The sequence below is a fragment of the Pocillopora damicornis genome, chromosome 8 (genome assembly GCF_964200805.1).
Source record: "Pocillopora damicornis chromosome 8, jaPocDami1.2, whole genome shotgun sequence".
Taxonomy (NCBI): domain Eukaryota; kingdom Metazoa; phylum Cnidaria; class Anthozoa; order Scleractinia; family Pocilloporidae; genus Pocillopora; species Pocillopora damicornis.
This window is the reverse complement of record NC_142677.1, coordinates 9,374,088-9,394,555: the sequence shown is the minus strand read 5'-3', so window position 1 is coordinate 9,394,555 and position 20,468 is coordinate 9,374,088. Positions and strand designations below refer to the sequence as shown.

Sequence of the window (20,468 nt, the reverse complement as noted above, 5' to 3'; positions counted from 1 at the left end):
AATCAATGAGACTTCTTTCTAACTAACTAGGTAATTGGATTATTTTTACCAGTAGGTTTTCTTGAGCCAGAATCTACGCTTATGGCAAGTTATGAATGTCAAATAGCAATCCACAGCTGAACTGACCAAATCGTGAGACAAACAAGTATATTTTTCTTTTGAGGTAGTGAATTGCAACCAAAAGAATCAAAGGAAGAGGTTAAAAACCCAGAAAATTTCATTCGCAACAAACAATTCTTCAATTGAAAGCGTCATCCTAATTTCCTATACTGGTTACAAATTTAAACATTTATTAGTAAAGAATTTCAAGGAAAAGTGTCAATTTAGTACCTAAAGAAACACTCAGTCTGATCCTATGAAATGTAACTATGGAAAAAGATCAGATTCAATTGTATCACCAATTACTGATAAATACATTTATGGTATTTTTGGTTGAGAGCATGTAGTCAATATACAATGTCAAGTTGATATTTGAACTCAATATCTGCAGCAAACATTGGGTTATCATGTCAAGTCCAAGCCTTCCCCTTTGCCAGTTAACTCAGACCTCTGCATTGATAATTCATGATATCATGCTCATCCCCATCCAATAATGATTTATTATCTAGGGTGAGGTTTAATACGATAAAAATACAAAGTCAACTTTTGATGCAATATAACATTTAATTTGTGTTCAAAATGACTTTTTCTTAAATACTATGAAAACCCAGATATCAACAGATTCTTTCTTAGGCTTGGTTGGACCATGGTATCAAGGAATGATAAGAGGTGTGAGTTGTTCAAGACCATGAATTCAAAGCAAAATTTTCCATTCCTTTATGCTTTTTTTTTTTTTTACATTTTTTACTGTTGGGTGTTGGTTTATTTTTGCTCTTCTTTTCTAAAACTGGTTTGTTCAGGCAGTGTTAAAAAAACACTTTATGAGGTTGGCCTAATTTACAACTTACAACCAAAGTTAAAAACTTTTTGAAGACTACTCTGTCCACTGATTGATTGAGGCAATTACATGACTATTGAAGAAATGCTACCAGTGGAGTTGCCAGGAACATACCCAATAAATCCATTTGCTGGGTTGCAGAATACCTGACCTAATCAATACAAACTTTCAATGCTACTTCCATAACCCTTGCACGCTTACACAAACATTGACTACAGGTCTACAGACTACAATGGGTGCCCCCAAAATTAACATGACTGAGGACCATGGACTGCAGTAACATCAGATTTATAAAGACTAATGGGTTGGTCTTGATCAACGAAAAAATAATAAATTCCAAAGAAAAAGGAATGCCTTAATATAAAACTCAGCAAAATTCTCTCACTCACTCCAATCAAACACTTGACATGTCCATTTTTCTAGCTCTACAAGTAGTAAAAGTGGCCTCCTTACTTCAAGCACAACAGTTAAAAGAAATTTTTCACCTGGTAGAACAATTCTTTGCCTGTTGAATTCCAATTAAGTGATTTAAGGGAGGGGTGATAAGAGGTACCACAGAGGGGAAATTTTACCAACTACCACCTAAAAAAAAAAGCACACTATTATGGTCCTCTAATTGAACAGAGAATTAAAAACAATTCATTGCTGGGGAGTCACAAGCATTCATTCACACAAAACAACAAAAAAACTTCAATCTGAAAAAATAGAACTCCCCCAAAGATTATAATGCTACACAGACTACACAGTCACTATCCAATCCATTTACCAATGTGCTAACCTTTAGCTGGGTAGACTTAGAGGGGCAACTGAACAACTTAAAGTGTACAGTAACCCAAAAATTAAGTTCAATTTAGCAGTTTTTTGAGGAAGCAGAATAAGTTTTCCTTCCCGAAAGCTTCTTTCCAATTTGAAAGCCATTCTCAACGTGATAAGGGGTAAAAGGAAACGTACAGATAAGTTGACTGAGAGCACAGTACATATCATGTATGGAGCAAGCAGGAGGAGGCAATAGAGTACATATGAGAGCTGCTGGCCAAGAATGATAGCCAACGTTACTGCACCGGCTTTTTTGTCAGTCTCCATATCTCGCGTGTTGTTGCTGTGAAGAATAGCTTCCGTGCTCAAAGCCACAGGAATGGCAAAGACCAGCGGAAACAACGCCACATTACCACATTGAGTCAGGTAAGAAAAAAGGACGGCCAAAGGACCAAACGTGATAACAATAACAATATCACCGACACCGTAATATTTTAGCCCAACACCACCAGTGTATAAAAACGAGCCAGATAGTCCTCCGAAGAACAAGAACGACAAATGTTCCATTTTCGCTGATGATAATCCAACCAAGGACACAAGGGCAAGGGTGGCGAGGCCATAGGAAAGAACGCCCAGATTGACAACCTCTTTAGGCGTTAAAAGGTGATCAACTAGAGTACGATCGTCTGATACTTTGCTATCAATTCCTTTCATGTAGTCGTAATACGTGTTTACCAGATTGCCGGCCGCGTGGACTCCAAGAACAGCTATCATTGTCAATACGAGCAACGAGACACTGAAAAGACCAGTCGCCCTCCAACACAAAACGGCCCCTAAAACCACCGGAATAAATGACGCTGAGAAGGACCATGGCCGCAAAGCTAACAAGTAGACAGATAATTTAAAGGCTCTCGTCGACTTTTTCTGTTCTTGTGTACCATTCATAACAATTCAAGTGCTTAGAGTCATTAGACTGCGCGTACAACGATTCTACCTAAGATTCTTCATGTACGGAGCACATTTAGTCCCCTGAGCCGCGAACTTTTGGCCAGGCCTCCTCGCACCTCATTGATATTGATAACAGTAGGACGTGTAACTCTTCTATTTTCAATTCTGTTCCTTCACTTTCGTCGGGTTAAAATCTTAGCACTGGAGAAGAGGTGGATCTTGAGGGACGAGTCTTAAGTCCTCACAATTTTTTTTTTATCTTAGCCCTTTAACTCCCATAAGTGACCAAGACATAATTTCTCCTTACGATATCAAGACAATATCAAGCGGGCAAATTGATGAGAATAAAGAAAAATATCAGTTAGAGGATTATTAGCTGATCCAATACCAAATTCTCAAAACTAACATCACAAGAACTGTATGGCAGACAGTAAGGAGAGTTGCTAAAGAGATATTGGGAGTGAAAGGGTTAAGGGCCCTGAGGATATTCAATTTTCCCGCCCACTTTACAACAATAATTGTTCTTTTTTTTTTTTGACCAGACATACCCTTTTCCCACTTAATTGATCATAAACGACTACGATTCTATCAGTTTCGTGACTTTTCTAAGGGTCTTTCCAATCTGATCCTAGTATTTCAACAGCGACAATGGTTTTAAAAACGTAAAAACATAGCTAAGCATTTGACAACAGGTGTTAGGGATGAAACTGACGATTTCCTCGAGGCTTGTAAAATATACGGGCGCTGAATTGCATCTACAGAACAAGCTTTGTACAGGGGAGCTTAAAAAGTCAGAGAGAAAAGTAAAAATGCTCTTTTTTGGCATTTTCATCGAGTTTCTATGGTTTGTTCTGGCATTTTCATAAAACCAAAATGATTATTTTGCATTGCCTCTAATGGGTTAAATCAACCAACTAAATTTTTCCAAAGTGTAGTTGTCGTGATATGAATAAGTAAAAAACAAAACAACAAAAAAAAAACAACAAAAAAAATACTGGATTTGGCGACAACGGTAAACAATTCTTTTTCTTTAAACTTAAATTCATCTTCAACATGAAGTTGACTTGGGGTAAAAAACTGGTCAATTAATGCCGCTTTTGTTTTTTAACAGGGGTGTTTTATTCAGGAATCAGTAAAGCTTGCAATGTACAAGCTCCTAAATGCTTCGCAGAGAAACGAAGCCAATCCACAATAATTAAAGCAGCCTGCAATGAAGCGGAACTACAATCCTTAGCGACAGCAAGTCATTATTTGACAAAATAATGACGAACGGCTAATGCTCGAAACGTCATCTTTAAAACTCTTTACGATGGCCAATTTACGTTATTGACTCATTTGATAATACTTAATTACCATGTAATTAAGTATTATCCACCGACGCTGCACCACTGTTTCTTAAGAAACTTACCCTTTTTATACTGTTCGTTCACCCCACCACGGGTCTCTTGCGCATGCGTTCTACACAAAAATGATAACCAGAGAATCGCTCCGGTAAGGTTGATTTGTAACTATTAGGTGGTTTGTTTGTTTGTTAGTTTTTAATTAGAGAATCGTTCAAGTTTTTAATTTATTCCAGTTGACAGAAAAAAAAACTGAAAAATTGCTACTCGTAATGACCACGATGCCAAAGAAATTTGCTCTGATGAAGGGATAGCGCTCTATGTATATGTCAGCTTTAAAAACTCTTTACGGTGGCCAATTTACATCTGACCAAATTATCATAGAATTGGGAAGGTTGTTTCCTAAAGTAGAAAAATTTAATAGTTTCAATAATGAAGGAGCAAATTATAAGGTTTAACTTCAAATAACTGAAACAGATTTGAATAAATTTTTGGTATTTATTTAAGTCAAAAGACTAACGCGGCATGATTTGCCGTGAATTTCAGTTCCAAGTTCAAAACCACTGGCCAGGCAGGGAAATCTCTCTTCCCTTTCTACCATCAGTTCTCTCGAAGCCTAACTTCTATCTACAGAAATTTCAACAAGAATTTCAACAAATCTTTTGTATTTTGCGCACAGTCTCGGTCACTGTAAACCGTGTTTATTAGAGGAAAGAACGTCTTTCTCTTTTATAACCTCTACTGGAGGACAACGAAGAATTTAAGTCTTTAAACGGACAGTGATCACAGCTGGTTTTACCAGAGCTGAAATTTTTCATTTTATCACCTGAATAACACACTGATCCGCAGCCGTGGAAGGGATACATGAGTTTCAACAAAGGCCGTTTAAAACCGACGTTCATGAGGCCTTAAAGGCCTCCTACCTGCTAAGATTTCAGTGGTAACATTTGAGAAGCCCTTTTCGTGGTCATACCGAATGTTCCACAATGGGCTGCCAATCATAGAAAACCCTCCATAGATAGATGCCCCTACTTTGGAAAACAGAGTAAGTCATCATATTAACCTCATTGTGGTATCCCGCCAGCTGAGAGTGGGCCAATGACTGAACGTGATGTCTCCCTAGTCGTACGTGACATTTCCTGTATTCCAGAATGTGTTTAGACGATTGTCTCTACTTGCGACAAAGAAGTCTCCTTTTCGTAGCTCTTTTGATCGTTTTCGTCCTTAACTGGGTTGGCATTTGCCAATCCATTTTGATGATCCTTGTTTGCGTTGGAATCTAAAGCATTATACAGCGTGTCAGGATAATTCACCGTTGCAAATTTTCGTTTTCTTTTTATTTGTACTGTATCATTGCCTCTATTTGTCCGACATATCTTTGCAGTACAATTTAATGAGATTTTTTTCTTTACATGTTTTTCTTTCTTTACTGGCTCATTTTCCTGTTCTATTTCGTCGTCTTCATCCTCATCATCCATGTTTGAATGCCTTCGATCATTCTCTTTCGAGTAGTAATAAGCGAAGTTCGAGACTATGACTGGCACTGGTAAAGCAATGGCTAACACACCTGTGATGGCACAGAAACAGCCAACTAACTTTCCACCTGCAGGATAACGTGAATAATAGTCGGAGTCAATCGCTAGTTCCCAGACAAACGGCCCTACACTCAGTAAGATGCCTTAAAAGGCTAATAATCTTAGGAGTTTTAATTGTACCCACTTTATTTTTCCTATAACTTGTTTTAAAATAAGAACTATGAAAACCCGATAAGATAGCTCTTTCTTAAAAAACAAATATAAAAGAAGTCTTTATCCAACACGGGAACACAGGCCTCTAGACATGGTTGACTAGTAGGTGTACGCTGAATCAAGGCGCGCGCTCTTTCACCAGTGCGTCTACCTCAGTGTGCGTTTTTGGACGTTTTACATCATTGCGATATTTGTTTGTTATGATGAGGGGAAGATAAAAGATTTGGATTTTCTTGCGGTATGACTGAGTTGCGGTTTATCAGACCCTCGATAGGCGACATCAAATTCAAGGTGAACATCCCAAAGGATGCTGCCTTGAGTCACAAATTGCGAGCAGTATGCTGGTTTTTTGGCGAGAACATTTAAAATACCTTATTTGTTTTTGTCTTAAAACGTACTTAACTAATGAAGTGCCCTGTTTGTAGAATGCGTCAGAATCGCTGATTTTTTTACGCCTCATTCTGATTGCATTCTTTACCTAAAGCAAACACTCACTTTTGACAGATCACTCAGATGTAAGATTTTCATAGGATCCTTAATTAAGTGAAAGTCACTTATCAGGCTTATCGCTGTATCAGATACACGGCTTTCTGCAAGACTACTGACGAGCACTGTTTCCATTTGCAGGGGTTCTTTTCTTAAGAATGTCATATCCCACAGTTACACAGTCAAAATAGATGACATGGAAATTAAATAATGCATTGTTTCAAAAAATCCTATAGCGCCAGGTTTCGCGTGAAAATCATCGACGCGTGAATTTTTTTAAGAAAAATTGTCTCCTACCAAAGGCAGGAATTTTTGAGTTGCAATTTTAGGCTTCGGTAATTCTTACAACTGTTCTGTTTTTACACGATTGCCTTTTGATGATCTACAAATGAAGGTCAGTTTGATTTCTACCCACAGATGTAAACAATGGATTACAACAAAGTGTCATCTAGAGATACCTTGATTTCTATTCAATTCTCGTAAGTGTGTTATTTCTTGATTCGTGACCAAAACTTACTTAAAGTAATCAGTTTCGAGAGCCACGAAATATTCAATAATGAGAAAATAACAAACTTTAAGAGCAAATATTTAAAACCAAAGTCATATAGGATACATACCAAGAGTCTTGGGTGTTATGTCTCCATAGCCCACAGTAGTCATGGTTATAATCGCCCACCAAAATGAATGAGGAATACTCAGGAAATCATTTCCATCCTCATTGCTGATTTCTGCATAATAGACAGCACTGGAGAACAGAACAACTCCCATACAGAGGAAGAAAAACAGAAGGCCTAACTCTCTCAAGCTCGCCCTCAGAGTGTGACCCAGAATTTGAAGTCCACGCGAGTAACGCGACAGTTTGAAAATACGAAAGACTCGCACGAGACGGACGGAGCGAAGAACTGCGAGTGACGAAACATTACCTGAATCCTCCATAGGCAGAGTTATATAGAACGGTATAATGGAAACCAAGTCAATCATATTTAGCACTGAAATGAAGAATTTCCACTTGTTTGGGCTAAAAATGAAACGAATTACATACTCTAATGTAAACCAGGTGATGCAAAATGCTTCAATGAGGAAGAATGGGTTATCTGTTTTCTTTTTCGATGCAAACGAAGTGACTGTTCCATTAACTGTTTTAGCTGGCTCCTCCTGAAACTGCGGCAAAGTCTCGACGCAAAAAAGAGCTATTGATAAGATAATTATACAAACGGACCAAATGGCGATTCCTCGTGCAAAATTCGAAGTGTCTGGATGTTCAAATAACTCCCATACTTTTCTCTGTATTTTGTTCTTTGGTAAAAGTCGTTTATTTTGTTCGACAGGCTGTTCCAATCCTTCACCAGCTTGAACCAAAGCCTTTGGTCCGAGATCAAAGAAGCGAACATCGCTTATAAATACCTTCCGTGGAATACTTTGCGGCCTTATAAGAATTCCGTTTGTTTGGTAGTAAGCTAGTATCGACTCGAAGCAAATGCGGTTACGGTCGAAAAAAAATTCATTGTTAACCGGATCATAGAAGTCCTTTCTTCTTTCTTTATCTCCAAGAAGTGACTCAGGAAATAATTCAAGCGTCTTTTCATAGGTCTCGTATCGCTGCCCAGAAATATTTATAACAATCCTTGGCCCTCTGTTTACAGCGTTCCAATCGATCTTCCTATGACAAGACTTGTCATCTCTGTTCATGACTGCTGCCACTTCTGCTTCATTTTCGTTGGAATTCTGGCCCATAATGCGAAGTCTTTCCATGTCCAACTCGTCCCTGGTGCTCTAATTATGCGTTTGTAATGCTCTCATTCCTTTACAAGCTAAAAGTCATTTGAAATTCATGAGCTCATTTCGTAATAAACATGTGTTTGATTCCACTGAACGCTTTTTTCAGATCGCTGAAACCGCTCCGTCAGAGTTCTACAGGGAAAAGCAAGTTATCTTACTCTTTCAGTTACAAAACAACTTGGTTTTTCACTGGTTCAAATCAGTTCTATGCTAAGAAAATCGATGTCCTTTTCAGCAACTTGCGGTTCACCTCTAAGACTTCACCCATTCTGTGCAAATAATTAATGGCTAATTATGTCAGAGTAATTGATAACAAAGTTCATCTATGAATATTTGAATATCTCCGTGTTCTCATGGTTGACGGTTCGAAGGCATACTCTGAAATTTCTCTCTGGCTATTGGTTTCTTGCACAAATGCTGTGACACTTATTTGCTAGTATGTTTACTACGAAGAAAATTTAACCACATTTGTGTTCTGTAACCACCAGATTACTCACTAGACAAATTAAGTTAACAAGCTTAAAAACAGCTGCAAAAACAAATATGTTTCCTATTAAGGATAATTTCGATAGAAAATGTTTGTCGCTCTCTTAAAAAAAGGAACAGAACACTCGGCAAAGCTTGTTAGTGATTTGGTGCCTCAAAGATAATAAGACTCATTCTTATACTGCTGAGAGGATACAGGTCAGCGTCTTATATTGTGTAAACAACTGTCAACAGTTATCTTAAATTTTATGCAATAAATGTTCCTATGAATGGAAATAGATTAAATTTTCCAACTTTTGTCAAAGCTTTACTCAGCCTTTAACATTTACCGAAAACCTCGATCTTGCTTTTAAATTTTGTTTCTGACAGAAATTGTGTGACGTGAACGGATAATGAATGCAAAGGTTACTCTCTCGCCCGGAAGAATATTTGATCTTTGTTTTGTCAATTTTTTGAAGCCACATAGAGCTGTCTTGTACACCTTTCATTTCTGCAATTTCAGTTCCTTCCACAAAACAAATTTAAAAACTATGAATCGAAAGCAAAAATGTATTTTTCAGATGAGGGTTAATCAGGATGGGTAAATGGTCACAGAATTGTATCGAAAGAGCAGATTAAAATCGCTCGAGTTTACAAGATTCAAATGAGACACTCACTTTTTTTTTTTGCATGCCAAGCTAACCCGTTATCGTCTCCATCTAACAAATTCTTGAGCCAAATTACTTTTGTGTGAAATTTGTCTTTCAATTACCGAGTTTCAAAGACATGAACGATAATCTTTTTATTTACTAAGTGTCTCTGTCCAAAAAATAATAAAATCGATGGGAGTAAACAAATAATGAGGATATCAACCATAAGGTTTCACGATCGAAATTCCCATTTCCAAGTCTTGGCTTGAGATGTTAAGAAAAAATTGGCATACGTATAAAGACATTTGTTTTTGAAAAAATGATCGCTGAAGCTATAAAACATAACAAATTTAATACCAACATCACAAAAATTTACCAATAAGTTACCTATAGAGGAGTTTCATACAATCATTACGTATTTGCAGAGTTTTCAGGTGTCATTCGTTAATCCATGTATCTTCAGAATAAGACATGGTGAGCTTACTGTCCAAGACGGAGACCATCGCCGTCTCAGTAGGTCTATGGAGTCTTATTCGTCATTGAAATTAATTATTTCTGCATAGCTATTTGCAATGACCATCGCCTAAACATTATTGAACTTATTAATAAATTCTTCCTCTGTCAAATGATCCCTCCATGTCATTCAGAAGATGAATTTGTAACTGTACAAGAATCATTCATCACAGCCAAGCTGACCTATCCTCAAAGACCGCCACCACTAGACACACCATAGAAGTTTTTCGCCAGCTTTTGAAATTGTTCGAGGAAGATAAACGTTAGAACAGTGTGCGGACCAAGACGAAAATAGTATGGTGTGAATCCTTTCCACAACGCGAAAATCCCTTCCTGACGGATCACTCTCACAAAAACGTCCTGAAACACAAGCAAAAGAAAGGAATGAATAGGGTAATTCATGGCGCTTTTTCTTTACTTCAGAGTCTACTTGTGGAAAACTAGGAGGACTATAAACTTGGCGGCGATAGAGGGAACTTGGGTCTCTCGGCTAGAGACTGTGAAATAAAGTTGGAAAAAGAAAAACAATCACGTGTGACGGACTTTGAACACCATAGTGGCAGGCCATAAATAATCATATTCGAAAAGGGTTCGTCGCACTTTTGAAAACAATTAGCTTTAAAAGATTCTTACCAGGGCTCCACGATATTCAGGCTTTCCATCGATAATCTTCATATTTTGAATCCTACAAAAAAGGTTGGAACGATAAATACTGAACGGCTTAGATGCTATCAACCAACTAAAGTTGAAAGTTTCAATGTTATTCTGCTATCGAGGCCCATTAATTCTTTATTACACAAGTAGGTGGTTGCCATGCGTTGTAATTCTGTTGCAACTCTCAGCTGTACAAGTATATATCTCAATTTATTTAAATGAGAAAAGTTATTACTAACCTAGTTTTGGCGATATCAACAGGCATAGAAGCTAAAGTAGTCGCCAAACCACTTATCATGCTGGCTGCAAAGTGGCACAGCAAATCATCTTTAAAATAAGCTGCAAACACAAACATCAATGTTTTCAATTATTGCACAACTAATATGATCCTTTAATAATCGTGAGGTGCAGCGTGCGAAGTGTAACCTAGAATCCTACATGTGCTCATCTCATGTGGACCCGGACGTTTTTCTTCTACACACCAAATAAACCATCAGACATTTCGTCATGCATCTAAGATCTTTTCATGCATTTAAGATCTTGTTAACGACACTGTAAAGCAAGGAAAACATGGGTCTTAAATTCGTTTGAGCTAAAGACATGACCACAGTAAGGAGACATTAGGATATGAAAGGCTTCTGTAATTCAACAAACCTGTGGAGAGCAAGCCTTGTTTTGCTTGAGAGTATGTCGCCAGCTGCGCTGCATTCACTACAACAGCTCGAAAAACAGTTGGCCCACATCCCTACAAAAGAGTTCAAAATAAAGTAAAGCACCGAGACGCCTAGAGACCTGTCTGCCTGATATCTTCAAAAGAGCCTTGTTCACCAAAGAGTTTTCAACATTTTATAGCCCTGTGCTCAGTTGGATCAGTGGATACATAAACGGCTTGCCGGCGTTAATGAATCTTGAACTATTTTTATCGAATCATTCTTACCCTCCAAAGAGTCAGAATTCCTTCCTCCTTAGTTATTCTGTACAAGGCATTGAACACACTTGTATATTTGCGCTGTTGTTCTACAGGAAGCCTGTTAAATAAAACAAAGAATTTATGTTCAACACAATTAGTTCAGCTATACCTATTAACGAGCAATTGCTAGGTAGGGTATTTTTAAAAATTATCTATTTTTGTGTATTGCTTATTAATGCTGGATCACAGCAAAACATCTTTGCTCCAAAAAGAAGGAGAGGGGGGGGGGGGGGAAGGCAAACAAACTGTCTTTATTTTTTTGGTTGATTTTTTTTTGAGAGGAGGTGAACGTACATGTGCGAGGTTTCAGTGATTTCAAGGGTTCTGTGCTACCTGCCCCCTCCTTGTTTCCAATAGCACATCTCTAGCGAAGGGCTCATGCGAGAAACATCACCTTTCATAATTCATTTGAATGAAAGATAATACCAGTAAATATGTCACCTTAGCTTGCAAAAATCTACAAAAAAACGTAACCTTTAGTTTAAAAAGGTAGTTTAACAGCCCTCTGACTCCAATGAGCTAACAGCTTACTGTTTCTCACTACAAAAACATGGTTTCAAGCAGACAGGGAAAGATAAAGGAAAGATTGTCAAGTTGGAGTTGGATAATGTCTTAATACAATTGTAATACTCAGACCTAAGTGCACAATAAAGAGTCCGGTCTTATTGGGTGTGGGATACAACTCTTACTGTTATATGTGAAGTAATAAACATGCCAACTGCTGTGCTACAAGGGAGGAACAGATCTACAGGTATTGCTATCTTGCCCCAAGAAAACTCCACTTACAATACCACTGATTGTATTGTCTGCATCTAGATTTCTTACGACATATTACGTCTATATAAATAATGTTGTAACAAACCTTCCATCTGAAGTCATTCTTATGAGGGATATCTCTGCCGGTGTACCAATAAATGAGCCTACAGCTCCAGCTGTCATTCCTGAATTAAAACAATGATCACCCTTCAATTTCCAAACATTTACTTGTACAAAGAAAAGTGGTTCAAGGTGCTCAAGTTGTTTAGAAATGTTGCATTGTAATAAATACACTCTTTATACAGAGAATGTCTTCTTGAAAGTGAGACTGCATGAGTCTTCCCTACATCAGTAACTGATAATTGTGGTCAACCCTACAACTGCAATTATGCATCAGTAGTGAAAAACAGTTAACTGTCTTCTACTTTTACAACTTCCAATCACTTGACCAATTTAAGAAACTTGTGCCACTTTTACCCTTGTTGCATATATGTTGTCAAAAACATTTCCACATTTTTACACCTTAAACAGGCTAACAGGGCAGAATCCATCAAATTTGATCAAAACAAAACTGTAGTAGCCTATCACTTGTGCTTCTATTGTTAATAACAATTAGGTAGAAACACTAACCTAGAGCACATTTCATGAGAAAAGAAGGTGGAGTTCCATCAGGGCTAAACAAAAAACATAACAATCACAATTGAAGTGATTATAAAGATAAAACATGACAGCTAAAAATCTTATACATAAGTTAATATAAGTGTTTATCTAGATACTATTCCAAACCGTTAACTACATGTAGTTTATTTGCACAATATAAGATGCAAACTTTTTAAAATTAATTTCCTGTTAATAATTAAGCTAGGAAAGCAAACAATTAGGGAGGAGAGTTGAGGGTCCCCATCCTTGGGCCTAAAAATCCACCTAGCAGGTCCATTTGAAGAGGCTCAAAAACAATTTTACAATGTTCACTAACCAATTCACCTCAATGCACTCTCCCCACCCCTCTCTACTTCATGACCAGTGGATTGAGATGCAGTTCTCCTAATTTCATCTGGTCTACCAGCTCCTCAACACAGAGCATGTTTCCATTTATTTGGCTGTTGAGCAAGTTTGTCAGTCATTTGAAATTGGATTTGGTCAATGCAGAAAGATTAGTTTAAGACAGTTGGCACATTGGCTTATGAAGCATGGTCAGTAGTAAATGGTTAATAACCTTAGATGCTTTGTGGCATGAAATTAGAGAGCCAGACTCAGTTCTTTATGGATGATATGTGTTTTTCTATGCGGATCCTATCCACAAACTACTAAATAAGGCAGATTGGCAAATAATTTGAAAAGGCTTGCAAATAATATTGTGTCATATACAGAATGCCAAATAAGACTTGTAAGTAAATAATGTGGCTTTCTCTCTCCATCCAGCTCACCCAATACATCTTACCTAAAACATTACCTGATAACAGCTGATAGTTTAAAAAAGGAATTGTCAAGGCATAATAATTAGAAAAGTGTTTTATGTTAAAACTAAAGTCAGAATTTCAGAGAGCCACAATATCTTTTCATCATTTCAAGCTCTTTAAACAAAGATGTTACAATTGAAGTAGAAAATATTTCAATGGCAAGTCAGGCATAGATGTACAATAATCAGTGTAAAATGTAGCATTGTGACAGGCCTTTCATACAGGGGTTTCAAGAAGAGCCAGTGATCTGCAAAATTTGCCATCAGTCTTAAGCAAAATCACTGCCTATTTTCCCTGAAGTCATCACCATTAGAGTACAGATCACTCTTCCATTAGCTGATTACTTTGTAGTCTTTACCATCTACATCAAAACTTATTGAAACCCTTGTCAGGGTATATGTAGATCAAGGGACCCTTTACAGTAATATTTCAGATAGTTCTGACCCTGCTCTAAAAATGGTAATTTCTATCACCAACCTCTTAAATTTTTCCATGAGCGAAGTAAACACACCCAGTCGTGTTGTTGTGTAAGTTGCTTGCCTTAACAGACCAGCAGATAATCTGTACAAAGAAATGTTAACTCATTCAAGCCCTGCAAGTCATTATGTCACAGAGAGATAGCTAAGTTATCGAACACAGCAAATACAATAATTACAAAAAAGACCACAAGTGCTCAATTACATGTTTGCATTATTCAACAAACTAACCCATTATAGACACCAAAAACTCCTTCTTGTCTCAGAATGGAGGCAATTGCATGTAGACTACTTTTGTGTGCTTTTGCAGCACCACCAACCCCTAAATGAATAATATTGAGACACATGTAATGTTGAAAAGTCTTCAGGCAATTGAAATATTTATAGACAACAGCTTCCTGTATGTGGGAGTATTTTGCATCAATATTAACCTCACAAAGTCCAACTTTGTAATTGTTCAATGGTGAAGTTATCTGTGCATGAAAACCTTGGATAACACTTAACAAAAATCATTGTTCATCCAATTAGCTTGCTAACAGCTACATTAATCCAACATAAACATAAAACTAAAAGGAATTAACATTCAAACAGTCAGTTGTTTTAATCCAGGGTAAACTTAAGTCCTGATGAATAAGAAACAACAGGAAATATCAGATGACATTGCGTGGGATGACATTAAGTGAAATTTAATGTAACTGATTCAGATTGTCATTTAACAGTTATTCCATGTGCATGCGTTAGATATGGCACCCTGTTGGCCACAGCCAATCAATCTTGTATCCAACAAATGTATATGGAATAACTGTTTTATTACATTAAATTATCCACAATGTACAGGAGAAGTGATTGTTTCCAGCCAAAAGTTAATCCAGCTTAGCAACACTTGAATAAAACATTTTCTAAATAGGGCAATTCTGTATAAGAGCTTTTAAGCAGTGTAGAGTGAACCAATCAGAACAACAGAAATACAATACCTGGAATTTGAAATTTAAAAATAACAAATAAATGCTCACCACTCATCTGCATCCTGTTTTTGACCAAATCTAGGGGCTGTACAAACACAGTTGCACCCATTCTAGTAAATAATAACAACAATAATAATTATGATAGTTCTGTATATTTGATTTCTGTTTAACTGTTCACTTGTTCATTCATTTTGTCTGGTTGATTAAGCAGGTTGTAATTTGGCAGTGATAATCTAATTTGGACCTGCTGCAACACAGACTGACTACCCAGTTACCACAGGCATAATTTCAATCACTAATCTTTAGAAATAGCACATCTGCTTGGGTTCTTTAATCACTCCAGCTAATTAACTGATTGAATTTGAAGATACAAGAAAAAGGGGCCTAACCTTTACAGTTCTCATTCAAGAGTCTAGGATGTCCAAATATCTACTGAGGACATGCTAAGACTGCACATTCTCCTTTATTTTAAGATCCTATTTGCTGATGCAGTCATTCTGAGGCTGGAACTCTTAACCTCCAATAGAGCAGTCAAGTGCTCTCCCAATGGAGCAAACCAAGTGACTGTAGAGACCACTTTTTCTGAGCTTTATAATATTTTTGTTGGTCCCCAGAAGCAGTAGTTCAAATTAATAACAAAATACCTAATCTGTATCTTTTAAGAGTTCAAACACATCATGACAATTATTGGAAACAGAAAAGCTAGTAGGTTCAACACTTTTCAAGTTGACTTATAGAAGTGAAAACATGACATTTTATTAAAAATAATAAATCTTGAACAGTAAGGGAGATAAGAAATGATCCCCTAAGCTACAATAAGAGCACCTCAGGAGGCAGCAGTTATCCTCTTGGATACAAGTAGTGCTCAATAAGGACGCACTATGGTTGCGTACTGACAGCCTCTACAGTGCACCTAACTGGGGTTACTTAAACACAATCAAAGGATCACATTAAGGAAACACAATGATTACAACTAAATTTGATAAGTCCCATGCTTGATAAAAATCAGTATGTCCAATTCTCACCCCTAGGTTCACTTCCAAGATGCAGACTGATGAATTTAAGCATTGAGATCAAAAGAATACCCTATGAAACAACAATAGGGTGGCAAAGATTTGAGAAAAATTTGGTGCAAATGAGGCTTAGAGGTTGATTATTTGCAATAGCCAGGTTGCTCAGCATAGAGGTCAGATGTAGTTTTCTCTAACAGTTGCACGTCTGCAATTCCATCAACCTTAATGCTTTTATTTTCTACTCAACCTCAAGACCACTGAATACCTCGATAAAGTTTATACATGATATAAAAAATATCAATGTCTCGTATATAACTTACTTGTTACCGTCTTCTAATCAAATATAAATTGATCTGTATGTCACTGGAAATCATGATTGCCTATCATATCCACTGGGGCTGTGTTTATGGAAACAATAGGTATCACAGGTCTCACTATCAGAGGCAATACCATAATACCATTCCACTTCTTAAAATGAGAAGGCTAATTAAAAGCCTCTTGGGTTTTCTATACATAAGCTGACCTTTTAACTCACAACCAAACCCAGCAACAAAATTGGAAAAACTAAATGAAAAAATAGCATGAGTTGAGAGTTCTCCCCACTACAAAAGGAACAAACTGTTATAATCTCCTTCATTGCTGGAGTGCTGCCAGGATGTATACAAGAACACAGACATGCTCCATGGAATTTAATCACAAATTTATAGTCAAAAGTGAGCGCTCTGTCCACTTTCAACAGATGACATCAGTCGAACCTCTGCACACAGCCTACTGGAATTTTTAACATTTTAGGCTTAAAGTTCAAACATGAATTCCCTACATCCAAATGTTGATTAAGGGGGTGGAAGCTTTTTGATCACTATAAATAGAAGCAAAATCGGTAGGTGATCTTATACACCAATCAGATAAACTAGTGAAGTGCCTTTTAAATTAATGGAATGTTCTTTGCAGTTATGCAAACTGCACATGGTAAACATTTCAGATTTCAACTAGTGAAACTGCAGTAACCACAAAGGTATCTGTGAGCACAATCACTAAAATACCTTGATATTAGTAATTTGCCTGCTGCCCAATATCATTGAAGATCAAGAGAGAAAATTTCTTAGGTTGGACTGAGATAAGATTGATCCTGTGTTCTATATCCTTGTAACACAAAGATCATCCATGGCTCCCATTACAATTTGACATGACACATAAATTTTCCACAGATACAAAGCCAGATCTTCCACTTCCATATTTAACAATGAAAATTTGCAAATGCTGCAACTTTTGCATATTCCGTTCACAACTTTTTGGTGTCATAGCACAAGCCATAGCACCATCTATCTACTTCAAATGGAAATTCTCCGCATGCAATTTTCTATCTTGTTTGTTTACATATTTCTTATATTGTGTTTATTTATACTTTGACTCAATAGCTCATACATGGACCTAGTAATAGCTTATTTCACTGCAAAGTCTGCTTGAGGGCTATTTTAAAGTTGATTGGCATTAAAGTTGTAATATATCAAGCCGGTCTTTGTTCAGTGAAAATAAATACAGGGCATTTTAGAGAAATCTATTCATGTCGGATTGTTCATATCCAGCGAGCATCAAAATCTAGTATAATTCCATTGATCAAGGAGGGTTCCCAATAGGGTTCTTCAATCCCATTATCCTGACTAAAATTTTCTTTCAATCTTGTAATCCCAATGGTTTATACCTGCCAATCCTAATCCCAATCATACAATTTTGTCTTAGCCCATTTCCTAAACTTAGAAGGGTATTTCTGGTGGGTGATGATTTTCTTAACCAGCATCGATCCATTGAAGTCCATAGTCACCGTAAAGCATGGGTTTATCTCTTTTCACCAAAATGATAATATTGTTTAATTTAGAAGTTTTAAAAGTTTTGCATGCATGACGAGTGCTAGTCACAGTATTGACTTCCTTTCATTAAACTTAAATCACAGACAAATGTATTAGTACAGACAGGTCATTATCAAAGAAATGAATAACAATTTCAACTAGTGCATAAAACACAAAAGGTCACAGCAATCCCATAGTTCCATAACAAAGGAGATAAAGAAATTCTGGGGCTGTCCTGGTGTACCGGTACACAGGGGAATTCCTATTGTTTTCACATCCATACATGGAGTTGTGATGCAGTTCGTTAATGTTTCGTTCCTTTGTGTACCGGTACACGAGGACACAACCGAAATTCTGCTGTTGAACTGGATACTTCTTCCAAAGCGGGAACCTCTTCCGAGGTAAAAATCAACCTCTCTTTCCAAGGATGGAGTAGCAAACTTCGCATCTGATATAATTTTCATTCCTGCACAATAACTGAAAAATGTCACTGAGCAGCCCAACCGGCTCTTGAATGCTAGAGAACCTGTATGCCTGGTGCTTTTCGTGACTGAGAAGATAAATTTCTTCATAAATTTTCGTCAACAGACATCCCAGTTCTTGGTTCATTTAAGCGATTATTTCCCAAATCCTGCTCCTCAAAGTCACTGATTCCCATGTCTCATTCATAATAGCAATCCCACATCTCGCTCCCTTCTTAGTTTAAATTCCCGGATCCCGCCTTTAAATGAGCCCAATCCCGGATCCCGAAAAACCTATTGGAGACCCTCATAAGCAGTGTCCATAATTTGCACGTCAATTTAAGGTCTCACATACATACAGCAAAACGTAGCAACAAGTTCAGAATCCTGTATTGGATAGCTTCTAAACAACACTGAGTCAGCAAGAAACAAAACCTAGCGCAGTGAAGGGTAGCGATGCGCAAATGTAACCACTGAGATTTATCCCAAGATTATCACGTGAAACAACTAGCAAATGTCTGACAATTTCGGAATAACATCAAACAGTGGTTGTTGATCTCTTGGTCAGAACCTCAAATTTACACATGCAGGATGCGTTGCATGGTAAACCATGAGAACTTTGATATTGATACCAAACAAAAGAGAGTGCCACGTACATTTACTAAATATTCATTATGACTGGCGCGCGATTCCAAGTTAGTCGTGATCTTGTGGGTATTCACCTCATTGAAATGAACACCAATCAACACTCACCCGGCTGATCCACCCATGATGAATCTGGCATAGTTTGGAATGTACCCTAGCTTTTTTTCACCCATAGTTTCAGTGTTGATCAAAGTATTATTACTCGAATAAGCTCCTCTTAGAGTTACGCTCGTTAACTACTTAGGGCAAGCAAGTACCGCTGACCGTTCATTAACACCGCCGTGAACTAACCAGCGGTCGATATGGCTCGGTTGTGACTTTTTGGCAGCTTTGTGGTTCAAACTGAAAACAATGTAGAATTAACTCTCTTTCGGTTATCTCCACTGAAAGTATACTTGACGTAGGGGAGACTCGCTCTTCCACGTGATTTCTAAAGATAATTGAGGTGCGAGTCAGTTTGGAGACGATTTCCTAAAGAAAACTTTTGTATGTTTAACTCTGGATAACTTTCAGCTATGTTTGGATGGCAAGAGTGGCAGCTTTGAAGTGTGCGGAATTATGCGCTCGCTCACGATGCAAAACTTGTCCTTTCATTCATAAAGTAGAGAAAATATCGGGACGCAAGAGATCCATTAAGATCACTGATCACTTTACGTGTACCTCCGCCAATGTCATTTACTACATAACTTGCACTTATTGCAATAAGTTATACATTGGCGAAACAGGACGACGACTACGTGACCGATTCCGAGAACACCTTCGCGACGTGGAAAGAAATGACAAGGACGCATCCAAACCAGTCGCTAGACACTTTAATCTCCCTAATCGTTCAAAAAACCCTATGGCAGTTTGCGGCCTTTCCTTACATCTAGGCAGTTCGGAAAGCCGCAAAACACTAGAACAAAAACAAATCGAAATCGGCACTCTTAATCCCCACGGTATCAGCGAGCGCTTTTCAACTATTTTATTCCTGTTTTCTCGTCATCATACTCCCACCAATAGCGTAGCTCCACTTTTCTGCATATAAACCCACACACAACCCACAATTCCTCCAATCGCTCTGACGAAGGGCTAACGCTCGAAACGTCAGCTTTTTTTTCCCTTTACGGTGGCCGATTTACGTTTTCAACTCAGTTGTTAACACTGAATTACCTATTTTTGCATCGTTTTCCTGTTTTTTTTTTTCTTTTTCTTTCAGGTCTTTGTTTTGTGGAGTAGGCAAGCGAATCGAAATGTCTCTAGAGAGCCGCAAGTCTTTATTGTCCTTTGGCTGCGAATGCAATTAAAGGACCGCGTTTGCACCCTCATGCGACCGGTCTCTGTATACACAGACCAGGAAGACGACTCGATCTGGAGAAAGATTTCTAAAGCTTGATGAAGGGGCGTAGACAAACTTATTACATCGCAGCCCGGCATGTTGAATATCCGAATTTTGGACGGAAGAACTCAGGTGTTTTAATAGTCGGTTTCTTTCCTTTCCTGCAGATACCGCTTTTAGCAAGAAGTCCAAATTTTTGTCGGCCTGTTGTTTTTGCTCTTTCTTTTCCCTTTCTGCAAGATACCTCGGGAAACGGCTTGATTGTCCACCAGTACACATCA

The 20,468-nt window shown here is 37.6% G+C and overlaps 3 protein-coding genes across 4 annotated transcripts; all 3 read right to left on the bottom strand.

Moving 5' to 3' along the window:
- Positions 1-643: 643 nt before the first annotated feature.
- On the bottom strand, positions 644-3,631 carry LOC113674592 (ubiA prenyltransferase domain-containing protein 1-like). The gene has a single exon (XM_027191077.2). The coding sequence runs from the start codon at positions 2,636-2,638 to the stop codon at positions 1,718-1,720; it is 921 nt and encodes a 306-aa protein (XP_027046878.2). The 5' UTR covers positions 2,639-3,631; the 3' UTR covers positions 644-1,717.
- A 748-nt stretch (positions 3,632-4,379) lies between these two features.
- On the bottom strand, positions 4,380-8,271 carry LOC113674546 (potassium voltage-gated channel subfamily A member 1). The gene is made up of 2 exons (XM_027191019.2): positions 6,833-8,271; positions 4,380-5,584 (listed from the first exon to the last, which is right to left on the bottom strand). Exons 1-2 carry the CDS (start codon positions 7,965-7,967, stop codon positions 5,139-5,141), a joined length of 1,581 nt encoding a protein of 526 aa, XP_027046820.2. The 5' UTR covers positions 7,968-8,271; the 3' UTR covers positions 4,380-5,138.
- A 1,171-nt stretch (positions 8,272-9,442) lies between these two features.
- Positions 9,443-20,160, bottom strand: LOC113674562 (mitochondrial 2-oxoglutarate/malate carrier protein). Of its 2 annotated transcripts, none has more exons than XM_027191042.2 (11): positions 15,729-20,160; positions 14,952-15,013; positions 14,170-14,260; positions 13,940-14,023; positions 12,633-12,676; positions 12,109-12,187; positions 11,214-11,304; positions 10,931-11,021; positions 10,516-10,615; positions 10,256-10,307; positions 9,443-9,982 (listed from the first exon to the last, which is right to left on the bottom strand). In XM_027191042.2, the coding sequence occupies exons 2-11, from the start codon at positions 15,010-15,012 to the stop codon at positions 9,812-9,814; spliced, it is 864 nt and encodes a 287-aa protein (XP_027046843.1). In that variant the 5' UTR covers position 15,013; positions 15,729-20,160; the 3' UTR covers positions 9,443-9,811. The 2 variants fall into 2 exon arrangements, with proteins under 2 accessions (XP_027046843.1, XP_027046842.1); XM_027191041.2 differs by having other exon boundaries at positions 18,978-19,204.
- Between the last annotated feature and the right edge of the window lie 308 nt (positions 20,161-20,468).